Genomic DNA, 23,994 nt, shown 5'->3' with positions numbered 1-23,994 from the left:
ATCCTCTCAAAATAAGTACAGTATACAAAAATGTCAAGTTGACAGCAATATATAATTTAATATAATATGAAAAATATATAAATAAATATTAAATGTTTACACGAGTACATTTTAAGATACAACAATAAGAATTGTTTTGTATGGCGTATATATTAACTAGTATATAAAAAAGAAGATGTGGCATGATTGCCAATGAGACAACTATCCACAAAAGACCAAAATGACACAGACATCAACAAATATAGGTCACAGTACGGCCTTCAACAATGAGCAAAGCCCATACCCCATAGTCAGCTATAAAAGGCCCCGATAAGACAATGTAAAACAATTCAAACGAGAAAACTAACGGCCTTATTTATGTAAAAAAAAATGAACGAAAAACAAATATGTAACACATAAACAAACGACAACCACTGAATAACAGGCTCCTGACTTTGGACAGGCACAAAGAATGTATATTTCTAAAAAGAACATGGTACTTTTGTTATATTCTTTTCGCAATTTGATTTGTAGATTTTGTATTTTCCTCCTTTGTGGTTTCAAGTTAGAAATTTGCAATAAAACGCTAATATTTTAAAAAGAAGAATATCATTATTTTAAAAATTTGCATGATTGTAGTTATTATTTGAAAGAAACAAATTAAAAAAAAATGTGAAAAAATAGTTTTGCTCATTGGTCAAGACGTCGTATGTAATATATATATATATATTTTAATTGTGATTTTCTCCCTTTCTCCCACAAACAACTTCTGACAAATAAATGAACACTTTAAATAAAGGGGGGGGGGGGGGGGGCAAAATAAAAACGTTTAACTAAAATATTAATATTCGATAAAAGTATTACAAAAGCAACACTAAAAATATATTCATTATTTCCATGCATTTGATGTGATTCTACTTTTAGTTCATCATATATTGTATTATATTCACATGATAATGATATATCCTGAATGTGCATGAAATAGTTGCCAGTGTACCTTCAATCGTCAATTGTTTTATTATGTTAATTTCTAATACAAAAGAGATTAGCACCACATAGAGTTACCTTTATTTTGACTATTACAAGTAACAAAAATAGTATTGTGTACACTTAACGGCAATTTTAAACTGGTTATAAATTGATTGGCCTCCATTTTTTTTTTATAACACTTAATATGTTATATTTTATTCAACCTATGCCAACATATTTTCATACAATTTTATACCTAAATTTCAAAATGTTGGCATAGGTTGAATGAACCTGTTTGCCGTTAATTTGTCATTTGATTGCTTGTTCTTCAATGAAATATACCCCGTTGGTAACCTTCATTAATAACCTGGAATTGTTTATTGTAGTTGTTAGTGCTCTAACTGTATGTACGACAGACTTATCAACTGGAGAGAAACACGGACTTACCAACAAAAATTCTGTTAACGCTGAAACAGGTAACCTGTGATTACATGTTTCACTTGATAAGTTACATTGTATCATGGTATTAAAATAAATGATAAGTTTCCACAATGATCAACTTGGAATGTGTTTTTTTAATATAAAATTGAGAATGGAAATGGGGAATGTGTCAAAGAGACAACAACCCGACCATAGAAAAAAACTACAGCAGAAGGTCACAAACAGGTCTTCAAGTTGGCGAGAAATTCCCGCACCCGGAGGCGTCCCTCAGCTGGCCCCTAAACAAATATATACTAGTTCAGTGATAATGAAGGTTAACGGCATACTAATTTCCAAATTGTACACAAGAAACTAAAATTAAAATAATACAAGACTAACAAAGGCCAGAGGCTCCTGACTTGGGACAGGCGCAAAAATGCGGCGGGGTTAAACATGTTTATGAGATCTCAACCCCCCCTAATACCTCTAGCCAATGTAGAAAAGTAAACGCATAACAATACACACATTTGAAATTCAGTTCCAGAGAAGTCCGAGTCTGGTGTCAGAAGATGTAACCAAAGAAAATAAACAAAATGACAATAATACATAAATAACATCAGACTACGTATCTTTTGAAATACTTTTCAAAAATATGAGTCGGAACAACTGAATATAGTTCTAGTTTTTTTTAGGTTGTTTTCAATCGTTTAACTGTTATTTTGAATAGTTCTTTTGATAATAGAAAAAGGTCGATGAAATTTATATTTTAAGTACACTAGTCCTAAATGTCCTTATTATTGAAAAGTTACAATAGAATTTTTTTTTATACAAGCCAAGGCAAGCCAAAATATATACGAGTGTCTGTACGGGCTTTACAGAATATTGAACAATCAATTACAAGTGCAGAATAAAAATGCAACATCTGTAAACAACAATAAGAGAGAAAATTGTTTAAAAAAATACAGAATAGAGAATTATAGGGTGCTTAAGGTGGTATGGAAGTCTAAATGAAAAATGATGGAATTTGTTCATATTTTGCCAAAATGAAGTATATAATGATGTATGTTCAAAAATATATATAATAACACTGATAGGTCACCGTGCATTTTCGTAAGCTTCAGAATATGACAAAATGACACATTTTGTATGGATTGTACATCATTATTTGATTATAATTTGTTATCAAAGGTACCAGGATTATTTTCTTTCAAAATTGTTACACGATGATGACTGCTGTACCCATATTTTGACTTTTTTTATTTATTATGTCTGTTTAGTTCACGCATCATAATGATTGTAAATATAAAGGCATTTGATAAGACTGTCATCAAAGTGAGAGGTTTAGCGCTTTAAAACCAGGTATAATCCACCATTTTCTACATTTGAAAATGCCTGTACCAAGTCAGGAATATGACAGTTCTTGTCCATTTGTTTTTGATGTGTTTTGTCATTTGATTTTGCCATGTGATTTGTTATACTACATCATAATTAGATTGAAAAATTATCTACACTTTTAAAAATTCACATAGGCCTAAGTTATCTTCATTCTTGCATCAAATTGTGCTTACTTGATTGAAAATTTGCAGTCGATCTCATAAAAAAACTTACGACTAAGATTAATAGAAAGTTAAATAATTTAATCACGACTTAATCAATTTCTAATCGATGGCAAATATGTGACGTCAAACCAATCAAATCTATGGCAGATTTTTGTTTTCTCTAAATCTATGGCGGATCCTGGGGGAAAGAGTAACATATAACGTCACAATTGAATAAGGCCATAAATACATCGACGCGTTTGCTAACGATGGCGGAACCCATAGATTTGACGCCCAATCTCATATAAGAATTACAAATATGGCTCCTGAGTTTGAATTGGTCCACTGTTGAACAGATATACTTTTTGATTATGTCACATTTGCCATAGATTATGAATCTTCCATAAATTTGCCCCCCCCCCCCTTTTTTTTCTATAGATTTGAGTCATACAAATATACCAGGTATAATCTATATATCAGTCCTATTAGTCCAGGCGATTTACGCAAATTTTAGCAAAATTCCTCAGATTGTGGTAAAAGCATGAAATTTGACATTATAGTAGTATATGTCATGGAAAACGTTTTTAGCTATAGACCCACTTCGAAAGTCTAATTTGGCGGGAAAGGCGGTAATTTTTAAAATGGCGGACGTTTGATTTTGATAAAATACTTTTAAAATTCATGAAAAATATATTAGTATGAAATCTGGTAAAAAGAGTGACTTTGCTTTTGTCATTTGCCTTGTTGAACAAACTTTATGAAAATATTACCCTTATTGAATGGCCCTCTTGAAAAATCTTGAAATTCAAAGTTAAGCAAAAATAGGTAGATCTCCAAATTTATTATTCGATGAAAATAAATCATTTTAATGACTGTCATATCAAGCAAGTGATGTCATGCGCAAATTATCTGCTCAATTGTTCTCAATTGACGTTAAAAATTTCACGCACTAAATGAGTTGTACACCTTGTCAAATTTAACAATAGCTGTTTCTTTCTATATATAATATATCCTATCACATCGTCCTCCCCATTTACACAGAATAGTACAACTAACCACTGCCTTTACACATTTGTATCGTTCTCTGCAACCGTTTAACCTTTTACATTCGAATTTTATCAATTTAGCGCAGGACGCATGCGCTCGTGATGTCCAGAAGAGATCCCATATAGCCCATCCGTTTTATGAAACAATTATTCAGATGATGGTTATAGCTTTGCCGAGTATAAGTTAAGGGTCAAAGCAAACCACATATACTTAAGAAATAATTCATGGGGGCTTGAATATATCGTGATTTTACCACGGGTTGGCCCTTTATGACAAATATTTTACCCTGAGCGTTAGCGAGGGGTAAACTATCGGCATAAAGGGACAACCCGTGGTAAAATCTAGATATATTCAAGCCCCCATGAATTATTTCGATTCTAATAGGACAAATACGGCAATTCTTTTGGATCAAAGCGCTCTAGGTGGAGGCAAATATTTGCCGTTCTCATAAATAAACGCACTATTAAAAGAACGGAGCAAACTGAATTAGTGACATGTTTTAACTATTTAAAATAACGTATTTAGATAGTTTTAGATAAATTTAAATGATAATTTACTTATATGTCTAACATGTATATAAAAAAAAAGGCTTATAACACATTTTAGCATCGTTTGTTTACGTTTCCTTGTTGAGATGATTTTCGGATTCACAAGCGTGAATTTTCCCGTAAAATGCTTATATTCTTACGTCATCGTTCTATGACGTCGGGTTCCTCATTCATTAAAAACATATGACGTGGGGGTACAATGGGAACAGCCCATGAAACATATTCATATTTTACCACGGGTGTGTACTCAAAGCGTTTGAAGGACGTCATGTTAGAATTGTATATATAATATAATTAACGACCACACTTTGTCAACAATGATCAAATTTAAAGAATACAGAAAACACTGGAACTGAATAACTTAATGGACAAATGGATTGGAAGCAATGTGTGAAACGTAAAGATAGGACACATGATGGTTTACAATGCCAATCAGATACAAAAAGAACAAACGTAAACATTTGAGCTGGTAATCAGTCCTTTGCTGCTAGCATACGGGAAACTGTTGCGCATTGAATTGTGTCTTCCCATAGCTCAATTTTGGAACAGTTGACTGAAGGCTATGGAACTGCAGAAACACTTCAGATTCACAAGGGAAAATGGCACAAATCCTGTCGAAACACATTTTCAGATCAAGAAAAAAAGAAAAAAGAAAACATATTGATGAAGTTGAAGATAAGTCGCCAAATGATAAAAAAAACCCACTAGAATAACCAGTCACCTTAAAGTTGACTGGTATATCAAGAACAATGACTTCAGTGTATTTTTTTCTGTGGTGATGTATCTGACGATCTTTGCCATGCATCGTTTAGGATCGACATCAGAGTACGTGCGTTTGCACTTGCACTACAAGACACTGCTCTCTTAGCCAAACTTAGTACTGGAGATGTAATATCACAGGATGCCAAGTATCATTCTTAATTTTTATAGAAAACTTGACATAATGACAAGTAGCCAGAATCCAAAGAAACAGAAAGAAAGCCAGGGATCTGTTATCAATGGAATTGTGCTTGCCGACATAATAGATTACATCAACGACACACTGTCTGGAAAACATATTGTTTCCAGTCTTCAAGTTTGCCTATCGCGCTAAATTGTATAGTAAACGTTTTAATCAACTTAGAGTTGTCATGGAAGGAAGGATTTATACAACGCATCTACAAAAAAATGGAAACTAGCTGCCATAGCAGATCTATAAGGACACACATAAGGCAGATTTGTTTTCCTGATTTTGAACAAGGGTGTTGGTGAAACTCTGAAAAAGGACAAAAGATAAAAATGAAGTCATCATTGCCATAGGAGTTAGAATAGTTTGAAGGGATATGTTTGATACTTTGATACTAAGTATAGCTCTTCAAGTACATTCAATACCAGATGTCAACATGAATCTGTTCCGTAAATAATAGTTTCCTTTGTAAAAATAATTCTAGGGGGGCCAAACATCGAGACACAGTCCAGTAATATTTTTGAATTGAAAAGAGCACTTACCATTTCGCAGCTGTAACAGTTTAATTGTGCAATTCTTCGTCTAAAGGATACAACTACAAATATACAACTTATAAGTCCTCAGATAGAGCTCAACGTGTCTCGGTGTTTGTTGAACTGAATCATGTTGAAAGCCTCCATTGGGTGTCCCTTTAAAACTATTCTTAGTATCATACATTTCTCCTCGAACTATTCTAACAGCTTTGGCTATGATATTGCCTTCAGCGACATATAAGACATTGCCTGTTTCAGAACGTCCCCAATATTATATATTCGTTTAAAATCAGGATAATGACGCTACTTTTATGTGTGCTTGCATATCTTCTATAGCAGCTAGAAGTATCCAATTTTTCAGGATCGCTGTATTAATCATTTCTTATATGACAACTTTAAGTTGCTTCAGGCGTTAAATGTACAATTTAGCGATTCAAGCAAGTTCGTAGATTGCGCAATATTTGTTCCAGACTGTGAGTCGTCGTTGTATTCTATTAATGCGACAAGCACAATTCGACGGATAACAGATCCATGACTTTCTTTCTGTGTCTTTGGATTCTGCCTTGTTGTGCAGTTTTAACAAACAAACAAAATTAAATATCCAGCCTTAAGTTTGGATAAGAGAACAATGGCTTGTAGGTCAAGTGCAATTTCATACATATACTCTTTTGTCTATCATAATTATGAATGTTAATGCTTCATGAAGACCGTCAGATACATCACCACAAAAAAAGTCATGCATTCATTGTTCTTGTTGATTCACAGTGTCAGGTTATTTTACTGTTTTTTTCAGTCGATGACTCATCTTCAACTTCTTGTCGAAATAGTTTGAGATCTCGAAATTTATATTGACAGGATTTATACCATTTTGCCATGTGATGCTGGCTTGTTTCTGCAATTCCATGGCTTTCACTTAACTTCCATGTTGAGTGATGCGAGAAAGTAATTCAATGTGCAACATCTTTGTATGGTAGCATCTAAGGACTGATGACCAGTTCCAATGTTTATGTCTGAGTGTTCTTTTTGGTATCTGCCGGAAATTAAAAATCCTCACGTGTACTCATGGCGTTTCACAATTGTTTTCAGTCTATTTGTTCATTAGATTTTTTAGCTCAAGTGATTTCAATATCTACAATTTTTATCCTTTTTGATATAGTATTGTCATACATAATATGTTATGTACGTTATGTTCTGTGGTCAAAAAATACTTTAACAAACTTGCAAGTAAAAGAAATGATGTATAAGATACATTTGATTTGTCAACATGTACATGTCTGATCTGAAATGCATCACAACTTTAGTATAAATGTAAATAGCAAATTATAAAAAAATGCAAATAATGATATCTCAAAATTTTTTGTTTTCAAAAGGGCCATCATTCAAGATGGCCACCAGCACTTCAATATCTGAAGTAATCAGATGATAGTCTTTGTCATTAGTGATTTATGCTCTTCAACTTTGTATTTGTTTGGATTTATAACTATTTTGATCTGAACGTCATTGATGAGGGTTATGTAGACGATCGTAGACGAAACGCGCGTCAGGCGTGTTAAATTATAATACTGGTATCTTTGATAACTTTTTATGTACAAAAGATAATCAAAACTGGTAAAGCCATTTATTTTTTTGTAATTCTATAAAAATGATTTCTACTAATTGTTTGGTGGTAATTTTAAAATGGCTGCCCGAGCGTCCATTTTGTTTTCTGAATTGGGTTCATAGCTATAATTGTGTACTATGACCTTAACAAAAACCCTACAAAGTTAAATGCTTTTACCACAATCTGAACAATTGTTTCACAAATCGACTGAACTATAAACCGTTGGTCAGTAAAGTAATGGTTATACAATATTACACAGCTTGCATATTTTGCTGCAACATTTTATTTGAGATACCCCCGGAATTAATTTGCTTAAAAAAGAAAATACTGCTTTAAAAACAACTATTTGTGCTACACATTCATTTTTTATTTGAAGAATATGAACAAAATTTGCCAAAGTGTTTCTAAATTGAATCTTGTTCTTAATCGTAAATAACCCAAAAAATATTTATATGTTTGGAAATGACATCATAAAACTATAACCTCAGAAAACACACGAACATATGCACTTATAATTTAATTAAAATTGAATTTAAACATATTTTATTTGCATAAAGACAAATTGGATAAGACAAGTCAAACAGACTTATTTCGTGTGTATGTGCCTGTCCGATGTCAGGAGCCTGTTATTTAGTAGTTTTCGTTTGTTGATGTGTTTGCTTTCTCTTATTTTTGAGTGTAAATTCACATTGCGATAAGACGTGTCACGGTACTTGTCTATCCCAAATTCATGTATTTGGTTTTGATGTTATATATATATGTTATATTTGTTATTCTCGTGGGATTTTGTCTATGTGTGTTACATTTTAGTGTTATGTCGTTGTTCTCCTCTTATATTTAATGCGTTTCCCTCGGTTTTAGTTTGTTATCCCGATTTTGTTTTTTGTCCATGGATTTATGAGTTTTGAACAGCGGTATACTACTGTTGCCTTTATTTACATATTTGTTTTTCGTTCATTTTTCTACATAAATTATGTCGTTTGTTTTCTCGTTGGAATTGTTTTACATTTGTCATTTCGGGGCCTTTTATAGCTGACTAAGCGGCTTTGCTCATTGTTAAAGACCGTACGGTGACCTAAAGTTGTTAATTTGTCATTTGGTCTCTTGTGGAGAGGTGTCTCATTAGCAATTATACCACCTCTTCTTTTTTATATTATATTATTATTTAAATATATGTAACAGTACAATAAAATATAAAATTGAGAATGGAAATGGAAATGGAGAATGTGTCATAGAGACAAAACCAGAACAAAGAACAGAAAACAACCGAAGCTACCAATGGGTCTTCAACACAACGAGAAAGTCCAGTACCCGGAGGCGGGCTTTAGATCGCCCCAAAAGCATACATACATTACATATTAATTTAACATTTGTGTAAATTGGACTTGAATAGCGCAAAAAAAAACAAGGTTGCAGTATAGATTCGTGTGAAAAATAACGTACTTTTACCTATAATGGTTTACTTTTACAAATTGTGACTTGGATGGAGAGGTGTCTTATTGGCACACATACCACATCTTTTTATATCTATATTGTGAAAACATTACAGCTAAGGGACATTTGTCATCCGTCAGAACTTGAGAAACAAAGCAGAGAAGGTTTAGCGAACAATAAGATAATATATAGATATAAAAAATGAAGGCAAATGATATGAGATTTCCGATAAAAAAATATTTTTTTAGGAGTTCTTGTTGTGTTGACTCAAACCACTGAATTTGGTTATGACTGTTGTGGTTTCGTGTATGAGTGGCAGTTTCACAGCACATCAACAGGATCATTTGATGCGCAGGTTTGGAGACCCCAAGCGACTGACATGTACCTATTGGTGGGAAATAATACATTAACATCCACAAGTAAGTTAACTACTACGCAGGTCAGTGGCGGATCCAGAACTTTTCATAAGGGGGGTGGGAAATGCTGACCGACCTAAGGGGGCCTGCTCCAGTCATGCTTCAGTGATTCCCTATTTAATCAACTAATTTTTTCCCACAAAAGGGGGGGGGGGCGGACCCCCGGATCCGCCTATGCAGGTGTGGAGACGTCAGGCGACTGACCTGTATCTATTGGTGGAAATCATACGTTAACATCCAAAAGTAAGTTTACTACTACTCCTCATATAAGCAGTAAATACTGTTACACGAGGCACATACATAATACAAACATTATTTAGAATGTATTCCACTTTACTGCAATGGTGAAAAATGGTGACCAAGATGAAATAAGACAATAAGTCATGATTATTTTGAGAAGTTTAAATAGAACCAATTTTTGTCTATCTCGATTTTATTGATGCGCTATCAAACTGAACAAACTCGATTGTGACCGTCCGAATTATGAGTATTACCGGATGTATACATACATAAGCAAAACGATGGTTCCTCATGTCAAACACTACGTATCCACTTGCTCTGAAAAAGAAGGAGATATGCTATGAATGCCATTGATACAACTATCCACTAGAGACTGAAGGAAGAAGATGTCAACACCTCTGGGATACTACATATAAAAACAGATGTGATATGATTGCTATTGATACAACTTCCCATCAGAGACTAAATGATACAGAAATTAACAGCTATAGGTCACCGTATGATGGCATACAACAGTTAGCAAAACCCATACCACATAGTCAGTTATTTTAAAAAGGCCCCGAGTGACAACTGTAAAAAAAATTCAAACGATAAAACTAACGGCCGAATTTATGTACAAAACAATGAACAACAAAAAATATGACATAAAGCAACGAACGACAACCAATGAATTACAGGCTCTTGACTTGGAAAAGTCATATATAACCTTCAACAATGAACAAAAAAAATACCATTCATTAAGCTTTGTAAGGGTCCTGATTCAGAGGAGAAAAACCAACAAACCAAAAACAAATTAGACAGCAAGCAACCGACGACAGTCACCGAATTACAAGCCCCCGACTTGGAACAAAAAATAGAATGTAGCGGAGTAAAACATACTTTTTTGATTGAGTTAAGCCTTCCAATTGATATTTTATCGTGTGGTTTTCTATGTTGTAATGTTATGCTATTGTTTCAGAAAAAGGGAGTAGGTCTAGTACCATTTAAACGTTAAATTAATCCCGCTGCAAATGTTTGCACCTGTCCTAAGTCAGGAATCTGATGTACAGTAGTTGTCGTGTGTATATGTAATGTATACGTGTTTCTCGTTTCTCGTTTTATATATAGATTAGACCGTTGGTTTTCCCGTTTGAATGGTTTTACACTAGTAATTTTGGGGCCCTTTATAGCTTTTTGTTAGGTGTGAGCCAAGGCTCCGTGTTGAAGCCGTACATTGACCTATAATGGTTTACTTTTATATATTGTTATTTGGATGGAGAGTTCTCTCATTGGCACTCACACCACATCTTCTTATATCTATGGAATACCTTACCCGGGGTAGTGGTGTAACATCAGAAGATAAAACATACTATACAAACCAGTTGGAAGGACTGAACTCGTATCACATCAACACTAAGACTGCTTCGGAGGGTTTTGATGATTTTTAAATAAAACACGAAAAGGCTAGATTAAAGCCAATAGTAACTAAAAATTAAACCCCAACGTAGAAAAAAGCATTCACAGATAAAATTCGAAGCAGTACACATGGCTACCCCCAGTACTTTATTTTTATTTGAAAAAAAATAGCTGGCTTCTGTAAATGCATATATACATTAAATATTCAATAAAATGCTGGGGTCACACATTCGCGTATAGACCGACTCGTGAACCAGAAGTCCGTATACGTTATGTACACGCAAGAAGAACGATAAGCATCGTTAGACGCGTGCTGCATAAGTTTGAATTACGAAATGCAACGAAACACTCTTGGCGAACGCTTTAACTCCAGAAGTTTTTTATGCCCGCGGTGGTGTATCATAAACGTAATCTGACATTCAACGAAACTTGCCCTGAAATTTATAAAGTGGCATATTTCCGTGAATTGTTTTTTTTTCTCATGAAAACATTAGAAAATGCCATAGAGGATCGAGAATTAAGTACGTTTTCATCTGTGTCATTGTTCGAACTGTTGCAGGAAGGACACTCATAATATTCATCTACTGCGAATTCTTCTTTTGAAATTTCTTTAGAAGATATGCATCTTCAAACAATAATATACTTATTTATTATAATGGAGCGAATGAAGCCTTACTATGAATTGTATTTTGTGTATTCCATTTAATTTTGAATTTTTATCGAAATGACATGAATTAATTATAAAACCAGCATTTGATCTCGAAGGAATGGCTATTAAACAGACACAATAAATATATTTTTCATTAGAATAAACTTGTTAAGAAATTGAAATTCAAGTCTAAACTTTCCAGATACCGTTATTTCAATTAATATTATGATACATTTAACATGATTTACATTTGAAATATTAACGAAAAAAGCTTTCGTGCAAAATAGAATGAAATACAAGATTACGCTTTGTGGTTAAAACAAAACTAACAGTCACAATTTGTTTTTTTCGCTAGATCCTGGTACAGAAGAAAATCGCACTATTGCCAATGGTCAGAGAATCCGAGTCAATAACAATGATTATCCTGGACTGTAAGTTTTCCCTGAAATATTAGTTTTCTTTGCACAAAAAAGTCACCGGGGAGGAAAGGGGGGGGGGGGGGTTGTTGTCCAGGGGGCAATATCTTTCCTATGTGTAATTGTATATTAATGTAGATAGTTTGGATTTCTTTTTACTTTTGCTTGATTTAATATGTGTTACAACTCGGTCCGTTTTGTACTTAAGGTTCCACTAAAGTCAAAATGTAGCTAGACTCTTCATAAACATCTAAACTTTGCCTGTATTTTTCAACCTATAATGTATAAAGTCCTTAACTATGGGAACATATGTTCATTTAAACATACTTAATATATACACACTGTGTAAAGTGTAAATAAACTTGAAATTTTTATGTTGTGGCCAAACTGGTTTTTGGGGTGAACTCTTAATTTTCAAAAAAATCTTGAGGCCTGCTAGATGACTTAATATGTTTAAAATAAGTATGGACGAATACTGTTAAATGTAATGCAGTACAAGCTAATGTTGATTTTTTTAGAAAAGGTATTAATTTATGAGTTTAAGTTAATTTCATGTATCTAAGTGAACGAATATCGAAGGTACAATACAAAAATTGGACAAATATGCCATTGAAACATAATTATGTGACGTACTGTTGTTTGTACGGAATTTCTGAATTTTGTGAAACATAGGTATTTAAAACAAACAATATAAGTCCTCCGATTTGCTGTTCAATGTAATGTTCATTGAAGCCATGAATGCTGATTTGCCAATTCTCATCCTTGTCGAATAAAATGTCGTGTATACGGGATTGCCAGAGTGCTCTATCGTCCTAATTCTTTTATAAGATACTCGTAGTAGTATGATTACATATAAAGATAATATTTTTTGAAGCTTTGTCCGCAAGAACAACAACATACTAATGAAGAGATGCAAGTCATTTCACATCCTCTCTGTCTCTGAAAATAGACTTTCGTCGACCATTCACAGTTTTTCAACTTACGAATGCGACATTTTTTCAGAGACCTGATTGTTTTGACCATTTTGGACAAAGTGTCCAGTTCAACTTCATCTCGTTTACTCCATGCTCTAGCGTATTCCTCAACTATTTTGGAGTTATTGTTCCAATTGATTATTTTCTGAACATAGAACCATTCTATATCATCTTTCGGAGATGTTCATATTGAATTATGCTGAGATCCCCAGTAATAACATGACAGATGGAGCTGTAAAAATAAGGGGAGTGGGAACAGTCGCATGTCGGAGGGATTTTAGGTATTAATTCTAAAGCAAGGTCATGCAATGCTTGCTTAAAGTTAAATACTTTACATGCAATGGTTTTGGTGTCCCTGTATAATAAATAAGGAACAGACTGGTTATAAAAATAAAGTGGAATTATAGATGTTACCCTCTTGTGATGCAGAATGTTGCTCATGTTTATAGCATCAGTTTCTTTATTGGTAAATTAAACAGGAAGGTTTTCCTCGTTTCTTCATGTAAAGGTTCCGATCTCACTGATTTTAAAAAGACGGAAAAGAGCTACATCAAAGATTATGATAACCCAGTCTGTATATTGGAGAAAATGTATTAATGCATCCACTTCTGTGCTGACATGAATTATCATTGATATGGTTATAATTATAAATTAACTGTTTACAAAATTTTGATATTTTGAAAAACTAAGGCTTTTCTTCCCCAGGAATAAATTACCTTAGCAGTATTTGGCAAAACGTTTAGAAATTTTGGTCCTCAATGCACTTCAACTTCGTACTTTATCTGGCATTTTTAACGAGTCTTTTGTAGACGAAACGCGCGTCTGGCGTATATACGAATTTTAATCCTGGTATCTATGATGAGTTTATATATTGTCAAGTGCACATACTGTCAAAAATTTAAGAAAATTAACAGGCAGGGAAAAAAGAGTAGTTCTAAAGAAATTAAACCCTAGCGGATGATGAAGATGTGAAATAAGGTCATCAAAGCTTCGAGATTTGGAAGACCTTTTTACATTAAGACTACGGTTATGACTATGTTCGTGTCTTAAAAAGTAAAATCACAAAAATACTGAACTTAGAGGAAAATCAATTCGGAAAGTTCATAATCACATGGCAAAATCAAATAACAAAACGCATCAAAAACGAATGGACAAAAACTGTCATATTCCTGACTTGGTACAGGCATTTTCAAATGTAGACAATGGTGGATTAAACCTGGTTTTATAGCGCTAACCCTCTCACTATGATGACAGTCTCATCAACTTCCGTTATATTTACATTGATGCGTTAACTAAACACTCATACACAATAATTAGACCGTTGGTTTTCCCGTTTGAATGGTTTTACACTAGTAATTTTGGGGCCCTTTATAGCTTGTTGTTCGGTGTGAGCTAAGGCTCCGTGTTGAAGGCCGTACTTTAACCTATAATGGTTTACTTTTTAAATTGTTATTTGTATGGAGAGTTGTCTCATTGGCACTCACACCACATCTTCCTATATCTATATACAATAAATAAAATAGTCAAAATATGGGTACATCAGTCATTATCGTATAACAATTTTAAAAGGAACAATTTAACAGAATACAAAACATCTATCTACAAACACATTCATTGATTTGTGTGTCTGACGTCAGAAAATTTTATACGTCACATAGATTTGTCGTTCAATGTGCATAATAACAATTTTAAAATTTACATAGACAATGTTAGCATATAGGGTTAAAAGATCAAAAGTATGTAAGAATAAATTTCAGAAATATACCGAAATTGAAAACAGTCCAAAAGTTATAATAAAGTAGGGTTAAATAAGCTCATTACATTTACATCACAGCAAGTTGGACTTGACAAATTTCCTACTCCTTTGATGTTATCATTGCAACCATATGGTATTGTATTACCTAGTTTTCTTATTCAAACATTTTCTCTATCTTTTCGCAAAGGAGTACATAGTATAGGGCTATTGCTGTGATTATAAATGTCCTTGGTGATGCATTCTTTCATAGATAAACAAGGATTATGATCTGGCTACTTAAAATGGTTATGAAAAAAACTGAATTTCCGATCTTTATTACAAGACCGGTGTTAAATTATGCTTTTACGCAAAGTTTGTCTAGTTTTACCAACATAAACTTGTGCAAAACAAGTACATTGAATTCTGTAAACGACATTGTCCGTGGAACAGTACAGAGGCTCAAAAGATGTAAAATAATACCTTTTTTTGTTAAGTTACCACTGAAATAATCAGGAATCGTGAGTAACATATTACAGAGTCGTGAGTAACATATTACAGAATCGTGAGTCACATATTACAGAATCGTGAGTAACATATCACAGAGTCGTGTGTAACATATTACATTATCGTGAGTAACATATTACATAATCGTGAATAACATATTACAGAGTCGTGAGTAACATATTACATAATCGTGAGTAACATATTACAGAATCGTGAGTAACATATTACAGAGTCGTGATTAACATATAACATAATAGTGAGTAACATATAACATAATAGTGAGTAACATATAACATAATAGTGAGTAACATATAACATAATAGTGAGTAACATATTACAGAATCGTGAATAACATATTACAGAGTCGTGAGTAACATATTACATAATCGTGAATAACATATTACAGAGTCGTGAGTAACATATTACATAATCGTGATTAACATATTACAGAATCGTGAGTAACATATTACAGAGTTGTGAGTAACATATTACAGAGTCGTGAGTAACATATTACAGAATCGTGAGAAACATATCACAGAGTCGTGATTAACATATCACAGAGTCGTGATTAACATATCACAGAGTCGTGATGAACATATTGCAGAGTCGTGATTAACATATTAAATGCCTTATACACGTGCTGTTATCCTTTTTTATGTTTAATAGAAGACATTATTTGAGTTTATTCACCTGAAGCAGAAATGTTTGAACAGTTCTTAATATTAAAGGAATAATTCTTTTTCAGGCATTCAACTGGAGGATTGTTCGTAACTTTTCAAAATGGAGGTCCAGAAAATGTAAGGAAGTTAACAGGTATAACAACAGCAATCGCTGTGTCGACTACACTTGATACTTCAGGTGCATCAGCAATTAACTCGGACTATTCCATTATTTCTTATTATACACCAAGTAAGTACTATACTATTAAACTATCAATACAGACTTTTCTTCCTTTAAAAATGAATGCAAAACAGAGAAGAACTTGCATCAATACTTTTTTTTTATTTTCGCTTTATTTTTGTTTTAAAGGTATAAACTAATATTGTGATTAGTTATATATTTTTATATATAATTATGAAGTTCATATAGGAAGCTCGATTTGCTTTTCCTTCTACATTACCTGCAATTACCAGATTACTGCAATTAGTTATTAAAGGTAGCAGAATCATAATTTAGTACGCCAGACGCGCGTTACGTTAGTTTGTCCTACTTTATTATGAAGTGTTCTGTGTACTTACGGGGCGCCGAATGGGACTCTAATGGTTTTGTACTCGAAATTCAATTTTGTACGGACAAAAGTGAGTTTTGTTCAACAATAAAGAGTTTAGTTTAACAAATTTGTAGCATACTACAAATTTAAAATTTTGTCATACAAAATTATCTTTCAGTGGACAAAAGTTACTGTTGTCATTACAAAATTCATTTTTGTAACACAGACTTTACTTTTGTTACCTAATTTGAAAATTGGGCGACAAAAGTCAATTTTGTATGCAAATTAGTTTAGTTTGGATTCTGTGAACTAATTTGCATACAAAACTGATACTTTGTCACAAAATTCATTTTTGTGTTTATTTTTTGTGTAGACAAAATTTGATATTTGTTAAACAGAAGTGAAAATTTAACACAAAAGTCAATGTTGTGCCACAAAAGTCAATTTTGTCTTCACAAAAATAAACACAAAATTGAATTTTGTAATGACAAAATTCATTTTTGTAGACAAAATTCATTTCTGTCATGACAAAATTCAATTTTGTGTTGACAAAATTTACTTTTTTGTAGACAAAATTCATTTTTTGTAGACAAAATTCAATTTTGTGTGTTTATTTTTGTGTTGACAAAATTGATCTTGTGACACAAAATTGACTTTTGTGACACAAAATTGAATTTTGTAATGACAAAATTCATTTTTGTCATGACAAAATTCAATTTTGTGTTTATTTTTGTGTTGACAAAATTGATCTTGTGACGTAAAATTGACTTTTGTGACACAAAACTGACTTTTGTGACACAAAATTGAATTTTGTAATGACAAAAAAAATAATTTTTATGACACAAAATTAATTTTGTCTACAAAAATGAATTTTGTCTACAAAAATGAATTTTGTCTACAAAAATGAATTTTGTCTACAAAAATGATTTTGTCATCACAAAATTGAAGTTCTCATCATGAACGAAAAGCTGATTATTTGAAAGCCAAAAAGATATAAGAACCGAAACTGTTGAAGATCAATATTACTAAAAAAAAGACATTAAAATAACATGCACATTCATCTAAGAACAATTTTACCTTAGTTTTGATTAAATTTCGTAAATCCTAAACGACCAATTTTAGAAGGGCTTCCTAAAAATCATGTAAATATTGATTTACTTGCTATGGAACTGATGATACCATAGGGGACTGATAGTCTACCAATAGCAGTATCATTCCGGTGCTGTAAAAAAAAATTAGAAAAATTAGAAGGTTCATGCGTCTGAAGCGCTTTTCAAGATTATTTCCATCAGATAACGGAATATTTCAAGGATTATAAAAGCACTTTTCTGGATTATGTCTATCAGATAACGGGATTATAAATCCGAAACAATAACTGATCTATATGACCAAATTGGACCTAAAATCCATGTAAGGTCAACATAGGCTGAGGAAGGTGAGACTTTATTTAAATCTTAACATGGTTTGAAAAATTCTTGCTGAAGGTGAAACTCCACAGTTGACTGGCCTTGGAACAATAACAGTTTATAACGATGACGTCTCGATTGGAAAGGTTTTAGCTACAATAACATATACTGATAATGACCAAGAGGATATTGGAAACCTCGCGTTGACATTGGATTCAGCTACCAACAGTGGAACAAGTTATTTTGAGCTTGTTGCAGGTATGTAAGAATGAACTTTGTACTGTTACACTACTTTCCAAGGTTAGGTGGGATTCGACACCCGCAAAAATGTACAACAAAGCCGAATTTTGCGTGTGCCAGTTACAAGACATGTGCATACAATTAGTGGTTTTCCTTTTGTTTCAGTATATCATATTTTGTGTTTTGTTTTTCACATAAATCAGGCCGTTATTTTTTTTCTCGTTTTACGGGGTCTTTTATAGTTGACCATGTGGTTTGGGTTTTGCTCATTGTTGAAGGCCGTACAGTGAAATATACTTGTTAATTTCTTATTTATCTGATCAAGTCTACGGAGAGATCAGTCCTGTATAATTTATCATGTATACGTAATTCAGAATAATCTCGTTTGTCACAGATCCTATGTTGAAGTCGTGTCTATCTGTGTCAATTTCATGGGAGGTATGAAGAGATAAAACATTTACCTTCTAGTTTCATTTGTTAACTTTATGGCAAGTTATAAATGAGTTGCAAGCTTTCTCTTAATTGCAAGTGATGTAGTGACAATGTATCATTTAAAACTTGAAGTAGATCAACTTTGGAAGTTTTCTTTTCTTTACTGTCGCGACGTTTTGCATGAAATATGCTTAATATGGGTACTAAAACAATTCTTACATTAGGAGTACATAGTAACGATTGGAAAACCGATTGCCTCTATATATATTGATAATTAACCCATCATAGATACCAGGATTTATCAAGCTTTGAATCTGCCCGAGTGTATTCAAATTTTGAATGAACAGATCGTTTACTTTTTTCTCCAAAAACCTGATATGGATATAATGATTAGGTTAGATGATTTCAATAATTATTTTAATATCTATAAAGCCATGTTTAATACACCATTTTTTACGTAATAAAATGTCTGTACCTAGTCAGGAATGGGAAAGTTGTAATCCATTCGTTTGATGAGTTTTTAATTTTGCCATTTGTTTTGGGATTTTCCGTTTCGAGTTTTTCTCAAGTTTAGTATTTTTGGGATTTTACTTTTTTCAACACGAGAATAAATAATAACCAATAGCTGTTAAGAAATTTCTCGTCATCATGGCTTTGTTGAATAGTTGTCTAATTGGTAATCATAAATCATGTTTTATGTTGATAACAATTTAAGCCTAAATGGTTCTAATAATATATATGCACGTTTTATTATCTATTGTATGTTTGATTTTTTTCCAAATTTTGTTCTAAAATCGAACCTATTTCAAATATATGTAATATTGACTTTTTATAAAACAAAACGTTTAATCTTTTGACATATAGAGAAGATGTTTCCTGGGCCAGCATGATAATGTTGTTAATTCAAGAGAGTATTGAAAAAGCATTCGGCACAACTATCTAACTGCAGCACAGTGTATAGGCGTCCTTCGTCTTCTCCGACTAAGCATACTGTAATTTAAACTCATAATGTGGCGGCATTGCCTATTGGTCTTAATTGGTCGTGCACGTATTTTATATAATGATGAGTCTCAATGTAATATTTTGGGTACGTAGATGCAAATATCATTAATTGCGGTATTTAGGTCAACTATAATCAGCCACATATTTAATAATACATTTACTATTATTGATTTTAGACGAAATTCGAATAAAAGCGATTCCTCCCGTGAATACATACAATCTACAAATGACAGTAGAGGATCCATGCACTTTGTCATCAACTGGAATAGAAACTATTGAGATCATTAATAGAGTAAGTTTTAGAACTTTTAGTTCAAATTGAAAAGTAAATATGAATATACTCATCATACCAGGATAGACATTTTGTACGCGCGTTTTTTTTCATCAGTGACATTCGAATGAAAAACAGTAAAAAAGGCAAAATAAGGTATATTGTTCTTTATAATTATGTTTTTTTTGGGAGAGTAGGTAAAAAAATGACTGAGCTATAATTATTTCAATCTTTTCCAAAAAATATAATTCTTCAGCAGGAACAGTCATATCATGGGTAGTTTTAATCTTTCTAGACATTATATCTCACACTCTATACATGACGTAATACTAGAATGTAGTTGTTATAAATATTTATATTTGTAGAGATAAATTATCACTAAAATCATCCCTATTATAAAAGATATTTTGTACCCGTGTCAACAGAGCTGTTTTCGTTCTTTTTGGGTTCCCTGTGACTTGTCCTTTTCATCATGGACAATAGTCTGGATTATCAAATGATATAGAGTATACTGCTTTCGTTTAAACGAGTGCTGTAATACTTACACCTTTTGAAGGAGAACACCACTTTTGTTCGCCAAATCATTTCTTTATTAGATTCCTCAATTGCAAGCAGTCACAGCCTTTTGGTCTTAAATTTAAATAAAGGGACAATCATTGAATGTTACACCAACCCCGTCGCATGATTGCGCGTGTCAGAAGTCAGGAGCCTACGGCCTTTGTAAGTCTTGTATTATTTTTAATTCTAGTTTCTTTTGTATAATTCGGAGTTTAGTATGACTTCCATTATCACTGAACTAGTTACATATTTGTTATGGGGCCAGCTGAAGGACTCCTCCGGGTGCGGAAGTTTCTCGTTGCATTAAAGACCCATTGGTGACCTTCAGCTGTTGTCTGCTCTATGGTCGGGTTGTTATCTCTTTCACACATTCCCAATTTCCATTCTCAATTTTACCAAATGGTGTCTTGTACTGAAGACATCAACATTAACCTTTATTTGCATAATATTGTATTGGTTCACGGAATTTCGGAAGTGCTAAAACAGGGAGTACTTTTTAGATCTGAGAAGCGTGCAAAATATACCACCCTTTTTTAGATTTCATACGACATAATCGTATTAACCATGATTTATTACATATATTTTGATAAGTTCGTAAACCGATAAATGTTGCAAATCTGACCAAACTTATAGTTGCACTTAGCATACATTATGTACTAATACTAAACATGTGTACCATTTCAGCTTCCTGTTATCAATAACCTCCCTGATTCTGTATCAATACCAGAGGATACAGCCGACACTACATTGATATTTACCATTAATGCTACAGATACCGTAACAGATCCGCTATCTTGTGTAAAGAAAGGCGGAGGAACCGTGCCATTTGATGTTGCCCAGATACCCTCTTCAACAGGTAAAACATTAATGAATACAGATATGTATTCATGTGAATCTATTTATCACAATTGATCATCATCGATACACTGCTGTTGCCTAACGAACAAGGTTAAGTTTGAACTTGTTTGACTTTCTAACTATTTTGATCTGAGCGTCACTAATGAATCTTATGTTTACGGCACGGAATCTGGCATATCAAATTAATTATAATCCTGGTACCTGTGATAACAATTAATGATTTTTAAAATATGTCCTTGAATTTCAACTTTATCTTCAAACGATAGACAACAGCTTCAGTTTTAAATTGATCAATTTCAAAAACCTTTAATTCATACATTTTGTAAAACAAATCTCTTCATATGAGTTTATTTTAGGAACCAATGTCAGCATATTTTGGAGATGATATCAATATATGATTTTGTGCATTTTTCGGATCTAAATGAGTAAGGAAAACCTTAACCATGCGATCCAAAATGTTCTGTAACTAAGGTGCCAAGGATCATATTGAATCAAAAGTATTTTTTAAATTGTAATAAAAAGTGATATAATTAATCAGACGAATGATTATGAGACAATTTATTGATTAAGGGTAGCGATAGTTATCAAAAGTACCAGGATTATAATTTTATACGCCAGACGCGCGTTTCGTCTACATAAGACTCATCAGTGACGCTCAGATCAAAATAGTTAAAAAGCCAAATACATACAAAGTTGAAGAGCATTGAGGATCCAAAATTCCAAAAAGTTGTTTTTGCTTTTAACTTTTGCTTTAAGTTCTAAAATGTTTTTTGGAGGAAATATTTGACTATTCAATGTTTTCATTCTTTTTTTAAAAAGATTATGGAGTATATAAAAACGCAGGAGTCTTGCTGGACTATGATACCACATCTTCATATACACTTACAGTGGAGTGTGACGACGGAGATGATAAAGTCGATGCTGTGCTGACTATCAACTTAATCCTAAATCAGGCAAGGCTCCGTGTTGAAGACCGTATTTTGACCTATTATGGTTTACTTTTTCAAATTGTCACTTGAATGAAGAATGGTCTCATTGACACTTATATCACATCTGATTAAATCTAAATAAATTACCGTCTATATCTTATAGAGTAAAACACTATAAAGTGATGTCATTCTGATTTTTCTGATTTAATTACGGGTGAATTAATCAAAATATCGTTTAACCTTTAAACGGTTTAGTTTTAAATAGAAACACATTATATGAACCTTCTTTTAATACTTTAATAATATATTCTTAAAAAAACAGACGGAAAAGCTACTTACCTTTCTATTCAATAGAACAAATATCATCAAAATTACCGGGCTTATGATTTTGTACTTAGGACACGTGTTTTTATTTTCCTTTAAGTAAAAGTATTTCGTAGATAAAACAAAAAACGCATATAAACTTTTTAGATTACAACATATTGTCGTTGGTAAAACATAGAATAAATGGGTCTAGATAAAAGAGGGATACATTTCTAATTACATTTAAGATAACGGAGTTATTTAATATCGCATAAATAATCAAAATCATTATTCAAAAACAGATACAATTCAATTTGCCTAACAATTTGAACTTCATATAGGAATTGACAATAAGTGTTGGAATAAATCAAAACTTTACGACAAACGAGATGATTTCAGCTTCCCAATTGTGAACTTTCCTTTTTTTGAAGAAACATTTTAGCGCTGACTGCTGATACCAATAGGGGCCTCGTTGGTCATGTGGTCGAGGTAGTTCTACTAATGTAATCACTAGCCAGTCAACACTGATGTTGTGAGTTCAAACCCCATCCGGTCGGGTGCACTCGACTCTAATCTAAATTGACAAGAATTGTCATTTTTCTTTTGTTAAAGGTCAGTGGTTTTCTCCGGGCACTTCGGCTTCCTCCACCAATAAAAACAGGCCACCACGAAATAGCCCAAAAAATGGTGCTTAAAAGTGGCGTTAAAACACCAACATTTTCTTCAGCCACCTACAATTTTTAACCTACCTATGCATTCAGAGATACCGGAATGTTTATCTGCTGAAAGTTTGTTGTATCCCAAAAGTCCGAATTTTTTCCATAAACAGTTAAAATAATAATCTATTCCTGAGGCAGAAAAGTATTTCAAAAATATAAAGTTTTGTAAACTGTTAGTTTATAATTAAAACAGCCTTTAACATTTCATTTAAAGAAATCTATGGTGTAATTTGTTTACATAGAGTAAAAAAATTTATATTGGAACACTATGACTATATTTATAAATAAGTTCATGATTTCTTTTTTTAAGGCTCCCGTGATACAGAATTTACCTGATAGTGTAAGTTTTCTGGAGGATATCAACACCAATACTTTACTTCATACATTAACTGTTACTGACGCGGAAAATGACACAGTTATATGTACACTGAATCCAGCCAGTACTATATATGATGTATCGCTTATTCCTCCTTCAAATACTGGTATGTATTAACCTGCTCTATGTACACTGAATCCAGCCAGTACTATATACGATGTATCGCTTATTCCTCCTTCAAATACTGGTATGTATTAACCTGCTTATGTACACTGAATCCAGCCAGTACTATATACGATGTATCACTTATTCCTCCTTCAAATACTGGTATGTATTATCCTGCTCATGTACACTGAATCCAACCAGTACTATATATGATGTATCGCTTATTCCTCCTTCAAATACTG

At 32.7% G+C, this 23,994-nt stretch overlaps 1 protein-coding gene across 1 annotated transcript; it reads left to right on the top strand.

Moving 5' to 3' along the window:
- Positions 1-1,303: 1,303 nt before the first annotated feature.
- Positions 1,304-23,764, top strand: LOC139490234 (protocadherin Fat 1-like). Its single transcript, XM_071277085.1, has 9 exons — positions 1,304-1,424; positions 9,263-9,433; positions 12,070-12,145; positions 16,089-16,252; positions 18,038-18,217; positions 19,810-19,925; positions 21,147-21,318; positions 22,140-22,273; positions 23,582-23,764. The coding sequence occupies exons 2-9, from the start codon at positions 9,394-9,396 to the stop codon at positions 23,762-23,764; spliced, it is 1,065 nt and encodes a 354-aa protein (XP_071133186.1). The 5' UTR covers positions 1,304-1,424; positions 9,263-9,393.
- Positions 23,765-23,994: the final 230 nt, after the last annotated feature.

The sequence above is a fragment of the Mytilus edulis genome, chromosome 9 (genome assembly GCF_963676685.1).
Source record: "Mytilus edulis chromosome 9, xbMytEdul2.2, whole genome shotgun sequence".
In the NCBI taxonomy this organism is placed as follows: Eukaryota; Metazoa; Mollusca; class Bivalvia; order Mytilida; family Mytilidae; genus Mytilus; species Mytilus edulis.
The sequence above is the reverse complement of the archived record's forward strand: the minus strand, read 5'-3'. Positions and strand labels throughout refer to the sequence as shown.